Source organism: Terrapene carolina, unplaced genomic scaffold (genome assembly GCF_002925995.2).
Source record: "Terrapene carolina triunguis isolate 2854851 unplaced genomic scaffold, T_m_triunguis-2.0 Scaffold139, whole genome shotgun sequence".
Classification (NCBI taxonomy): Eukaryota; Metazoa; Chordata; order Testudines; family Emydidae; genus Terrapene; species Terrapene triunguis.
This window is the reverse complement of record NW_020664490.1, coordinates 15220921-15234705: the sequence shown is the minus strand read 5'-3', so window position 1 is coordinate 15234705 and position 13785 is coordinate 15220921. Positions and strand designations below refer to the sequence as shown.

Genomic DNA, 13785 nt, shown 5'->3' with positions numbered 1-13785 from the left:
TTCAGCTAAAAATCAGGCGCTGGCTATTACTTTTGCATGTCTACTTGAATGTCTTATAGCAGTACCTAATTTTAAGTGTGGTCTTATTGAATTAATAGATTCCAGTGTTAAAAGGGGAAAGATTATGAGCCAAAAATAAGAGAATGCAACCACCACCTGAATACAAAATTTGGAATTAAAAAATTCAGTGACTAACACAAGATGGAAGGTTTTAAATGTTCCATGGTGCACGGCAGCTGGGGAATCTTAAAGACACCATAATTAAAACAAGCTACAATTCCTCTGAAATTGAAGAATATAAGGATTAACCAACTGATTTGACAAGGGTCTGCTTAATACATGAAGTCAAATGACAGAAGGAAACCAAACTAGAATATTAAATTAGTAACATATGAAAAAATATGGGGCACACAAGAAAATGAGTTAAAAAAGCTAAGGGGAAAGTAAAAAGCTTTTGCATACTGCTAAGAAAAGAGTGCTAGAAAAAAGTAGGTCTATTTGTAAGAAAGGAGTTAAATGTAATGGCTGAAATACCAAACTCCTTTTTTAAACTCTTCATCTATACAGGGATACCACATCACAGAACAGGAAGAGAAGGACCCCTCTACTTATCTCTGGTGCAAATGAACCTGAAATGTTAAATTAATACGTCCACTTTCTTATTACAAAAATGCTGAGGAAGAAAAGAGCAACAGAAATAATTAGAGGCTCAAAAGAGTGATTTATGGAGGAAAATATAAATCCTCAATATAAAGAGTACATGTAGACAATCAACAAATACGACAAGTCTACAAATATGAAACCCTCCCCTATTCTGCCCCCTCATAGATTTGCTGGGAGGGTAACTACTATAAATTTCACTGATGTTTATTTTACTTACTATAAAGTTACAATCAATTTATGTATCACTAAATCCTAAAATGTATGTATGTGAAACAATTAAAGGGCATAGAACAAGTACCTTTGTCTACATTGTATGATATTTTCCCTTGTACATATCAAGGTAGTTTTAGTATTAGAAAGTGGTGTTTCAATGGCAGATAGCTAAATTTCAGAAATCTTTATATTGCTTTGAAATTACAAAAGAATGGCAGAGGTTTGTCACCTCTGAGGTGCCAAATACGCAAAGTAATTGGATAATTAAGGCTGAACATTTACATACTGACATTTTGGAACTGGATATTCAAATACACAAATTTGAGAAATCTACAGCATGCTTACTTTTTTGATGACCAACTAAAACATTCTTTTGTATAAAGAGTAAAGAGAATTATCTGAAGAGGAACCAAATGAAGGCAACAGGAAAAATTAACTGAAATAGAGTTACACTTACTTTTGTGAATAGGAATAGGTTTAACAAGATCTGGCTGTGCTTGTGTTACAGGTGTAGGTGGCCCTTTTCCTCCAATGTGATTGTTCATGACAGGAGGAGTCTGTGGCCGGCCTCTGAGAAGGGGTGACATACACCGACGTCTTTTAGGAATCCCTTGCATATTTGGTTCTCCGGGTCGTTTGTGTTTATTTTGAGGCCCTGATACAAATTCATCTGCCTCATCTATCATCATTCCCTGTAACAAATAAATCTGGTTTTTAAAAAAGCGCTCTTAAATTTGTGTTATCTTGCACAGCAAGTTTACCAAAAAACATATCCAACAATTTCCTGACTTTTGTCAGATATAAGACAATCCAATCAGGAAAATATACCACCTTGTCTTGGCTTCTCTCAAATGCCAATTAAAAAAGACCTGGGCAAATGATTTACTCTGGTAGAGATTAGGACTGATGTGTTGAAGACCACTCTATAAACAATATCCCAAGTAAGAAAGCTGACTATGGTTATACAATTTGCCTGTAAAACATGACCTCTAAACCGGACTCAGAGGCGAGGTAATTTTTAGTCAGTTAAATATTCACCTATCTTGGTAGTTCACTGAAGTCAAGTCAAAGGCCTAGATTTGTGAGGGATTAAGAATCCATGTCCTTGGGCTAGTGGAAAACTAGAGACGCCATCAAGTTAATGCAAGCTTTTTGCTAAGGAAGGGTTTAATAAAAAGAGGCGGGGGGGGGGGGAAGGGTAAAGTGTTGGCAATTTCACAACATATGAATATTTCATACTAAAAAAATGCAGAGGTTTCATAAGTGATTTCTAATCAAGTCTGCTCCTCCATGAAAAAATAGGTGGCCTAAAAAGAGTTGAGTAAATTTCCAACGAAATATAGTGGCCTTCTTTTCCTATGCACTTGGATGGCTTCTAGTTAGCAACACATACAAATGCCGTAACACTAGTATTACACAAAATGAGTATTATAGAGAAATTACCTTCTTGTCCAATTTAAATGGATTACCAAATGTATGTAGCCTTCGGGGTTGATCAGGGTCAAGCTCTCGAAGAGGAGATGGTATCTGTTTTAGGTACTCCTGATAATTTCCCATTTGTGCTATTGGTACACTGTGAACTTGATCTATTGGAATTGAAGATAGTTTTTATCAAAAGACTATGCCTATAGAAACAGTATGACACTGTTTGTTTTGTCAGGATTTAATTCTGGCTGCATTTCACACATCCAGTTTTCATATTATCTCACCTTTTTGATCAGGATATAGCAACACAGAAGTATATAGAAATAGATGCTCAAAACCCATCTTCCTCTCTACCAACATAATAATTAAAATATTTCATATACTACTTCACATACTGTGGAAGGCTTGCCTGGGGTTGAAAAAAATCAATGTATAATGTGTATTGATCATCTCACCCTAGAAATGAGTAATAGCCTCCTGAGTACAGTTTTTGTTTTTCCAACATGATACACAATTCTTTTTGGATAGGATGGGTGGAGGGAAAGGAATGGAGACCATCTGAATGCATTAATTGTAAAATGCACTGAGGCTACTATTACACTGATGTATGAAATTACTATGTAATATTCCACCTTACATGCTACTCTGAACTATGATTACACAAAAAGCCCCTTCCTATCTGCCAAAAACATGAAGACATTTTATTAATTAGAAGTAAAACACCAACAACTTGAGAAATGTCCTTTCTAATATTGTCAGCAAGGTACAAGATGCTTGTAATCTTGTACACACTGAAAACAAAATTCAGCATTTTCTTAAGAGTCCTTGTGATTCAGGTCCTCAATGTGTTCTTGACCGCACAACATGTCAAAATTCACCCATCAATCCTTTGCTTAGCAAGGAGGTAGGTTGGGTAGCAGATTACACTAGAATTAATGCCAGTTGTAATACGGACACCTCTCCAGGAACTGGACACAACTTTTTTAATAGTCATTCTATCACTACTTAGGCCAGACTAATATTCATAATCTAGAAATGTTGTTAGAAGTCCTATTTTTTCTTGTCTTTTTTCCTTTTTCTCTGTCTATTCTTATTTCATTCTTTCCATTATTGTCTTCTACAGGTGCCACAGTGTAATGAAGCACTTTAACTGCAGAGTACTTCTCCTCTTGAGCTCTACTACTACTGTCATTTATGGCTAGCACAGGTTATTGTATTGCCTGCAGAAAGTCACCACATAGGGAAAAAACTGAATTAGAAATATAGAAATTAATGGAGATATCCCATCTCCTAGAACTGGAAGGGACCTTGAAAGGTCATCAAGTCCAGCCCCCTGCCTTCACTAGCAGGACCAAGTACTGATTTTGCCCCAGATCCCCAAGTGGCCCCCTCAAGGATTGAACTCACAACCCTGGTTTAGCAGGCCAATGCTCAAACCACTGAGCTATCCCTCCCCCCCATTAGCATGGAGACAACTACTCTCTCACCAAGAGAGGTGCTCCTTTCAGGTCAAGGGTGAGGCAAGTTGGCAGGATGTGAGGGGGAAGCTTGCTCTGCCCATGCCTATTATGTACTTATTATATGGACAGAGGACTTCAGTGTCCAGGACTGTCCAGAAGATATTTGTCCTTTGATATACCCACAAAGCTGGAAAAAAGTGAAACAAAAACAAACAGAATCAAAAGCTGAAGAAAACAAGACTGTTCTTAAGACAAGGACAGTCAAAGAAATTAAATGGAAGATATAAGTTTTGTCTTCCATGAGCCACTGGAACATGTCTAACGCAAGAAAAGCCACTGGGATTCGTGTGCAATAGCAGCAATCTTAGAATAAGTTTATTTCAGAAAGAAAACCTCCCAACTAAGCATCTATTGAAGAAGGCTCAACTTTACTCCATTCAGCACACTATACAAAGTTATGATAATAGTACTAACTACTATACATATTAAGATATGCAAACAATAAACAAAGTAATCTAACCTTCATCTTGTCCTTTGAGAAACTTGCGAGTTATCTTCATAAGATTAGACCTCATTCGTGTTAAGTGATCCAAAAGATTCCTTCTGGGTATATCATAAGCATTTCTAAAGGTCTGAGGTTTCAATTCCTACAGTTGCAGCAATATAATAAAGCTTTGATTAATACTACATATGAAATAACATCTAATACTTCAATGGAAGTGTATTGAAAATAACAACATTACACATAATGGTGCTTACCTTATTCAGCAAAGCTATTTGGAACCCAGCATACTCCTTCATATTGAGGTCTAGAAGTCTATGAGGAATTTCCCCAGTAATCCCCTGTAGCAGTTGTTGAAAATCGTTCCTATGTGCCATAGACAGGTTGTGTGATCTGCTTCTGACCTTAATTCCAGTCTCTTGCGCTACCTTTTTGCCTACAGAGCCAATGACTCTATCGGACTCTATTTTGGCCTTAATTTGAAATAAATAAATAAATAAAATTGACAATATACTCTTAAAAGGATTAGTCAGAATATTAAATTAATTCCTAATTCTTACCTAGAAGATTCGGCAATGTGCTAATACACTATAAAAAATATAATGTGGATGAGTGTTTAAGGTGGTTTGCTGAATGTACTACTACAATTCTAAATCATTAGAATATCGTAAACAGTTTTTGTGTCTAGCTTTTTCAGGTATTTCTAGGGTGCCCATTATCATAGTATCTAAGCACCAATATGCATGCAATGCTTTTATTTTCATAAAAATGCCTTGATTACGATTATTGGAAAACTGTGCCAGAATTTCTGGATGTGCTCATAGATTTCACTTTTCTCTGTGAAAAAAGCTGAAGTCTTATGAGAATTTTCACAAAGTAACTTATCTCATTTAACTGTATTTATTATGGACTCATATGATGGTATCAATTTCTTTTTTTTTTTAAAAAGTCAATAGAAGATAGGAAAAGAACCTGAGATTAAAGCAAGGAAGAGACAGTTCAACTCCAACAAAATAAGGGAACACACAGCAATCTTTTGATTCTTCCTCCATTTGGCAGACAATCCACCACAGCCAGTAATTTTTCACCTGCCAAGTATGTCCCAAAATCAAATGTACTCTAAAATGCATCACTAGTAGTTTGGTAGAATACAGTTGAACAATAAGCCAAAAATCATTTGAGAACTTCTGACTGTCATACAATGTTTATTCAGAGGTTGCACTTGAGAAGTTCCTTCCACACTGAAAGTTCAAATGTTATTTCCCATTTTAAGAACAGAACTCTCTTAAACTGGTAGAATCTTTCAAAAGGAAAGAAAGATTTTAAGGAGGATTACTGTATACTCTAATGTAGGTATAACATACTGTAGAACAATGTATTTTATGCCAAAAATGTATAAATATACAGATTTATAGATTATGCAGATTTTTGAGCAAAATGACCACACAATTTGGTAAGATTCATCACAGATTTCCACAGGCTATAGCTAGGAGTTTAAAAAAATAAGATTTATATTGAGGGCTTTTAAACTTTATGAAATTTTAAACATACAAAGACATTAATATTTGCATCTCTACATCCTTTTGTGTCAAAGCTACTCAATTTTGTGATTATCCAAAAAAAGTTGGAGACACACAACAAAACAGTAAGTGATAATGGGAAATCAATGGTTTTTACCTGCTAGAGCAGGAGACTAGCCAGGAGATATGGGTTCTACTCCCCACCATTGCCAGTGGCTTGGGGTGTAACCTTGTCCATTCTGTGCCAGTTTCCTCATTTGTAAGCAAGCACTTCAATAGGGATGAAAGGCATTGTTTACTATGTTTTATATTTAGCTAATGCCTTTCATGGATCCTGAAGCACTTCAAAAACTATGGGCCAAATAGGAAAGAAGGCTGCATTATGGCCCAATTACATATAGGCACAAATCCCTAATCGCATGCAAGGTGATTTTTAGCACAGAGCAGAAAGAACTGTGCCTTTTTAACCACAAATATATTCAAGTTGGCACATATGAAAATGCTGCTTGCATACTATATACTTTGAGTATCAGAGGGGTAGCCGTGTTAGTCTGAATCTGTAAAAAGCAACAGAGGGTCCTGTGGCACCTTTAAGACTAACAGAAGTATTGGAGCATAAGCTTTCGTGGGTGAATGCCCACTTCATCAGACGCAAGTAATGGAAATTTCCAGAGGCAGGTATAAATCAGTATGGAGATAACGAGGTTAGTTCAATCAGGGAGGGTGAGGTGCTCTGCTAGCAGTTGAGGTGCGAACACCAAGGGAGGAGAAACTGCTTCTGTAGGTGGATAGCCATTCACAGTCTTTGTTTAATCCTGATCTGATGGTGTCAAATTTGCAAATGAACTGGAGCTCAGCAGTTTCTCTTTGGAGTCTGGTCCTGAAGTTTTTTTTGCGTAAGATGGCTACCTTTACATCTGCTATTGTGTGGCCAGGGAGGTTGAAGTGTTCTCCTACAGGTTTTTGTTAATTACCATTCCTGATATCTGACTTGTGTCCATTTATCCTCTTGCGTAGTGACTGTCCAGTTTGGCCAATGTACATAGCAGAGGGGCATTGCTGGCACATGATGGCATATATAACATTGGTGGACGTGCAGGTGAATGAGCCGTGATGTTGTAGCTGATCTGGTTAGGTCCTGTGATGGTGTTGCTGGTGTAGATATGTGGGCAGAGTTGGCATCGAGGTTTGTTGCATGGGTTGGTTCCTGAGTTAGAGTTGTTATGGTGCGATGTGTGGTTGCTGGTGAGAATATGCTTAAGGTTGGCGGGTTGTCTGTGGGCGAGGACTGGCCTGCCTCCCAAGGTCTGTGAAAGTAACCAAATTCTACAGGCCACTTTCCTCAGATCCCACTGAGGAATACACTAAGAAACTGCACCATCTACTCAGGACACTCCCTACACTAACACAGGAACAAATCAACATACCCTTAGAGCCCCGACCGGGGTTATTCTATCTACTACCCAAGATCCACAAACCTGGAAATCCTGGACGCCCTATCATCTCGGGCATTGGCACTCTCACTGAAGGACTGTCTGGATATGTGGACTCCCTACTCAGACCCTACGCCTCCAGCACTCCCAGCTATGTCTGTGACACCACTGATTTCCTGAGAAAACTACAATGCATTGGTGACCTCCCAGAAAACACCATCCTAGCCACCATGAACGCAGAAGCTCTCTACACAAACATCCCACACACAGATGGAATACAAGCTGTCAGGAACAGTATCCCTGATGATGACACAGCACACCTTGTTGCTGAGCTCTGAGACTTTATCCTCACACACAATTATTTCAAATTTGGTGACAATATATACCTCCAGACCAGTGGCACCGCCATGGGCACCCGCATGGCCCCACAATATGCCAACATTTTTATGGCTGACCTGGAACAACGCTTCCTCAGCTCTCGTCCACTCACACCCCTTCTCTACCTACGATACATTGATGACATCTTCATCATCTGGACCCATGGGAAGGAGACCCTGGAAGAATTCCACCATGATTTCAACAGCTTCCACCCCACCATCAACCTCAGCCTGGACCAATCTACACAGGAGGTCCACTTCCTAGACACCACAGTACAAATAAGCAATGGCCACGTTACCACCATCCTATACCGAAAACCCACTGACCGCTACGCCTACCTTCATGCCTCCAGCTTCCACCCCGGACACACCACACGATCCATCGTCTACAGCCAAGCGCTGAGATACAACTGCATCTGCTCCAACCCCTCAGACAGAGACCAACACCTACAAGATCTTCACCAAGCATTCTCAAAACTACGATACCCACACAAGGAAATAAAGAAACAAATCAACAGAGCCAGACATGTACCCAGAAACCTCCTGCTACAAGACAGGCCCCAAAAAGAAACCAACAGAACTCCACTGGCCATCACCCACAGTCCTCAGTTTAAACCTCTCCACTGCATCATCAGTGATCTACAACCCATCCTGGACAATGATCCCTCACTTTCACAGACCTTGGGAGGCAGGCCAGTCCTCGCCCACAGACAACCCGCCAACCTTAAGCATATTCTCACCAGCAACCACGCACCGCACCATAACTCTAACTCAGGAACCAACCCATGCAACAAACCTCGATGCCAACTCTGCCCACATATCTACACCAGCAATACCATCACAGGACCTAACCAGATCAGCTACAACATCACCGGCTCATTCACCTGCACGTCCACTAATGTTATATATGCCATCACGTGCCAGCAATGCCCCTCTGCTATGTACATTGGCCAAACTGGACCGTCACTATGCAAGAGGATAAATGGACACAAGTCAGATATCAGGAATGGCAATTAACAAAAACCTGTAGGAGAACACTTCAACCTCCCTGGCCACACAATAGCAGATGTAAAGGTAGCCATCTTACAGCAAAAAAAACTTCAGGACCAGACTCCAAAGAGAAACTGCTGAGCTCCAGTTCATTTGCAAATTTGACACCATCAGATCAGGATTAAACAAAGACTCTGAATGGCTATCCACCTACAGAAGCAGTTTCTCCTCCCTTTGTGTTCAAACCTCAACTGCTAGCAGAGCACCTCACCCTCCCTGATTGAACTAACCTCGTTATCTCCATACTGATTTATACCTGCCTCTGGAAATTTCCATTACTTGCGTCTGATGAAGTGGGCATTCACCCACGAAAACTTATGCTCCAATACTTTTGTTAGTCATAAAGGTGCCACAGGACCCTCTGTTACTATATACGTTGAGTTATCCAATCAGCCACATTTCAGTATGTATGTACAGTTTAGCCTATAGACAAAGTTTTCAACTAATTCAGAGAACGGAAGATGTACCAACGGTAATCACATGTAGGAATTCAGGTAACTTGAGGTTTCTTGCCCCTTTACTATGAGAACCAATATGGTTCACTGATATTTTCAAGTTAGTCTGATACTAGAATAAGTGTTTTTCATTTTTAGTTTTCATTTTTTACTGTTCTTTTGCATCAACATTACCTGTTGACTCAACTTTTTGAGGTATGCAATGACACTGTAACTAAGTCCATATTCCACACCATCTGCTATAAGGTTAGGCGCTCCCATCATTCTCACAGCTTTCTTCAAAGGCTGAAACAAGTAATATATACACTTACATATGTATATCCTTGTATATTTGTATCCTTAAGTTTGTAGCAAGAATTTAAAGAACATGATTGCTTAATGCGTTCATTTCAAAATGAATTTGTAACCCTTTAAGGCAACATAACATCCTTTTCCTTTAAGTATTGCAACATTAATGCGGAATTATTAAATATTAGTGGAGATATAGTTCAAGCAGTAGTTATACCTGACCAAGTTTTTATAACATTACAGTCAAAGGGAAAAGTCAAGACATTAATGTAAATTTTAGGAAATTACTCTTCCGGGGCATACATGATGCCATAAATGTGAAATCCTAGATTTGTACACATTAACCTTTTATTATGTTCAGAACATCCTAATTGCTTTATAAAATATAATCCAAAAGAAGACAGTTAACAGAACAAGCTAATAACTGAAGATACAAGTTTACCATAAATTATAGGATACAGCAGACATTTTAAAACACACATACAATAAATCATCTTACCCCTAGATAGTAAGGAGGCATTGTCTTCAAATAGCTTTCAAATGACTGCCGCCATTTTAAGGTTGGCTTTGCCTTGTGTACTTTGAATAAGTCATCTAAGAAGTTATACAAACAGAGATAAAGTTAAATGAGAGGTGCATTTCTAAATGTAAGGCATCATTCACCACACATTTTCTAAGAACATTTCTTCTAAAGGTTCGTCCTACTACACTAAGGCTTAATCAGAGCTAATTACTATTGGATGCAATCCACGAGGTGCGTAAGGAAGGCAGAATCTTGCAATTTGTTATTTATAAAATCTAACTCATTATCAGATCCATGGGAGTAGGAAAAGAAGGGCTTTGTAGCAGCAGCAGGGGGGAAAAAGTGGCGGCCACAGCATATTAGAAGGGGAGTAAAATATCTGTGAACAATAAACACTCATTTTTAGAAATCAACAGGATTATACTCAGATTCAGGAATGGTAGTAATTTTTTGCTAAGTGAATCATGAATATAGTAGATACCAGAAAAATTAAAAGTTCTCTTTTCAGTAGGAATATTACATTCTTAATGTTTTGGATTTGCATAGGCTTATGATTATTAACAGCAGCATTAATAACACAAAAAATATAACTAGGCTGAAGCAATTTTCCGCCTACCACATCAGAAGGATTTGAGAAAGCTGTATTTACCTAAGAGGGGAAGGAGGACTGGATAATTGTAAGGCATCACAAACAGGTTCACACAATTCAGTGCTGTACTGGCTTTCAAGTAACCAAAAGGATGGCCAAGTTCACTATATTTTGCACTATTGCTCACATACACCTGCAATAAGAAGAGTTCATGTAATTCATGTTGTACATAAATAGTTTTAAAGTGTGAGTTATAAGTTAAAGGTGTGATGTCAGTAAGTTTATAGTAAATCAACACATGTAATTAGAATTTCATTCCAAGTTATTTACAGAATACTATCTCTCAGATAAATGTCCTTTAGTTAGTACATATTCAACTTGCCTGCCAGCAGGTCTGAGGAGATTTCCTTTCCAGAATAAACTGGGTCAGCGGTGAAGGTTCTAACTCATATTTATCAAAAGGTAGTTTGTCAATGACCATTGGTTCACAGTCAGTGCAGGAGAACTTCACTACAGGGTGAGATGTGCGAGGTGGCTAAACAGAAACATTCAGTTGTTAAGTGTGGGTCTGCACCAACAAATACAAGATCTAGCCATACTAAATCTTATTCTGAAACAATATAAAAGTGTTTTGAAAAATTGCACCTTAGTATCTGTTAATGTGTCTCTGAAATAAAGAAATAGGAACACTAACTTAATATTTCATCTTATTGAACCTTGAACAGCTGTTGGGTTTAGGTAGGTAGTAAATACTATCTTAATATAGAGTGTAAGTATATTTAGAAAGTAAAAGCCAAGTACTTTAACTGCTAAATCAACAGGTCAGGCAAGGACAATGATTTGCAAATGGAGTAATTATCCTACTCTATTTAAGGTCTTTATTTATGACTGGGAAGAAAATGAAATCACTACTGAAAGTTTGCAGATAACACAAAAATTGGGGGAGTGGTAAACAATGAAGAGGTCAGGTCACTGATTCAGAGCATTCTAGGTCACTTGGTAAACTGGGCACAAGCAAACAATACGAATTTTAATACAGCTAAATGTAAATGTAGACATTTGGGAACAAAGACTAGCCCATGCTTACAGGATGGGGGAAATCTATCCTGGGAAGTAGTGACTATGAGAAAGATTTGGGGACAGGGATGGAGTGTGGGGGATAATCAGCTGAACATGAGCTCCCAGTGTGATGCAGTGGCCAAAAGAGCTAATGAAATCCTGGGATGCATGAACAGGGGAATCTTGAGTACGAGTAGAGGTTATTTGGCACTAGTACAACCACTGCTGGAATACTATGTCCAGTTCCAGTGCCCACAATACAAGAAGGATGTTGATAAATTGGAGAAGGTTCAGAGCATAGCCATGAGAATGATAAGAGGATTAGAAAACATGTCCTACAGCAGTGGTCTCCAACCTTCTTATGCGCAAGACCACGTTTTGAATTTACAATCAACCCAGGATCTACCCCACCCGTTCCCCAAGGCCCCGCCCCACTTACCCCTCCCCCACCCGCTGGGGAGCTGCCAGGTATCCCCCACTGCCTGTGGGGATTGGGGAGCTGCGAGGGGACCCCTGCCACTTCAAGCGGCAGGGGGACCCCGCAACTCCCAGCCGCCACAGGAGGTAGGGGTACCTGGAAGCTCCCAGCTGCTGCGGGCTGAAGTCATGCAAGTCTGCAGTCCATGACCTCTGTGACCAAATCATAGCCTTAGTTATGTTCCTATGATTATATTTTTATTTTGACAAATAAAACATGTAGAATTTTAAAATACTGTGTACATAAATTTTAATTTTTTTGGTGCAGAATTTCCACACAAATAAATAAGGGTACTTCCTGAAGCAATACCACTGAAGTTGCTTATGCTCTTGTAGAACAAGCCCTCACCCTATGAGGGAAAGGAAGATGCAACTACTGGTAAAGCAGGATATAAGCCAAGATCCTCAAAGATCCTCTGCGACGAAATAGCTTGACCTCAGACTCGTTCTGCTATAGCGAGAAACTATCTAGGTGATTTTCTACTTTGTTTTGTCCTTTTCAGGTAGAAGGCGAGAGCATGTCATACACATTAAGGGAGTGAGGTCTCCCTTCTTCAGACGCATGCGGTTTTGGAAAAAACAAAGTATTGATTGGTTCATGTGAAACTCCGAAACTACTCTGGAAGTGAATTTCGGACATAGTTCTAAAGAGATTGTCCTTATGGAATACAGCATATGGTGGACTCCACCATTAGGGTTCCTAGCTCACCTACCCTTCCGGCTGAGGTGGTGGCCACAAGGAAATCAACGTTCACTAATAAGTGACACATGTAACATGTAGATAATGGTTCAGAGGGAGGCTTTGGGAGTGCTGAAAGTACAAGATACAAGTCCCCATGAGGAACATGTTTCCTTTATTGGCAGAAAAGTTCTGATAAGTCCCTTTAAGAATGTGGTAGTCAGCAGGTGAGTGAAAATTGAACAACCATCGGATAGTGGATGGCACGCACTGACTGCTGCCAGATGAACTTGTACAGAGCTTTGGGAAAGCCCAGCTGTTTTGAGAGAGAAAAGCTAGTCCAAAATGAGGGATATATCCACTGACTCTGGAGGGATAGCTCAGTGGTTTGAGCATTAGCCTACTAAACCCAGGGTCGTGAGTTCAATCCTTGAAGGGGCCATTTAGGGATCTGGGACAAAACTTGGGATTGGTCCTGCTTTGAGCAGGGGGTTGGACTAGATGACCTCCTGAGGTCCCTTCCAACCCTGATATTCTATGTACCCAGATGGAAAAATGTTTCCACTTGGCTGAATAGCATTTCCTAGTGGAAACCTTTCTGCTATTATTAAGGATCGTTTGTACAGCTTGAGAGCAGTAATGTTCTAATGTTGATTCCCATCCAAAAGCTAAGAGATTAGAAAAGCACTTCAGGGTTAGGATGTTTGATCTTGCCCTTCTCCTGCGTCAAGAGATCAGGAAAGGATTGGATGGTGATCAGAGAATCAGATGACAGTTGTAGGAGTTTTGGAAACCAAAACTGTCTGGACCAATCAGGGACTATAAAGATGTCACTTGCCGTGTCCTAAAGAATTTTCTGCAGGACCCGAGGAAGGAGTGCTTAGGGAGGAAAGGCATAGCTGAGACGGTCTGATTAGGGAAGAAGGAAAGCATTACCCTGAGAGTGTAGTCCTAGCGCTCCTGTGGAGCAGTATGTGCTACATCTCTCATTTGTTTGAGAAGGAAATAGATCCCGGTTGGGGGCCCCTCATTGAGCAAAGATGCTGTTTACTAGCGAATCATGCAATTCCCA

At 39.5% G+C, this 13785-nt stretch overlaps 1 protein-coding gene across 4 annotated transcripts in view; it reads right to left on the bottom strand.

The window, feature by feature from the left end:
- Nucleotides 1-13785, bottom strand: part of INTS6 (integrator complex subunit 6) — an 85540-nt gene that overhangs the window by 28688 nt on the left and 43067 nt on the right. For all 4 annotated transcript variants that reach the window (XM_026653442.1, XM_026653444.2, XM_026653443.1 and 1 more), the window contains exons 8-15: nt 10881-11033; nt 10559-10691; nt 9886-9980; nt 9273-9383; nt 4521-4736; nt 4282-4408; nt 2320-2462; nt 1334-1568 (exon numbers count right to left, since the gene is read on the bottom strand). In XM_026653442.1, the coding sequence (XP_026509227.1) occupies nt 1334-1568; nt 2320-2462; nt 4282-4408; nt 4521-4736; nt 9273-9383; nt 9886-9980; nt 10559-10691; nt 10881-11033 (1213 nt within the window). The remainder of the gene's footprint in view (nt 1-1333; nt 1569-2319; nt 2463-4281; nt 4409-4520; nt 4737-9272; nt 9384-9885; nt 9981-10558; nt 10692-10880; nt 11034-13785) is intronic.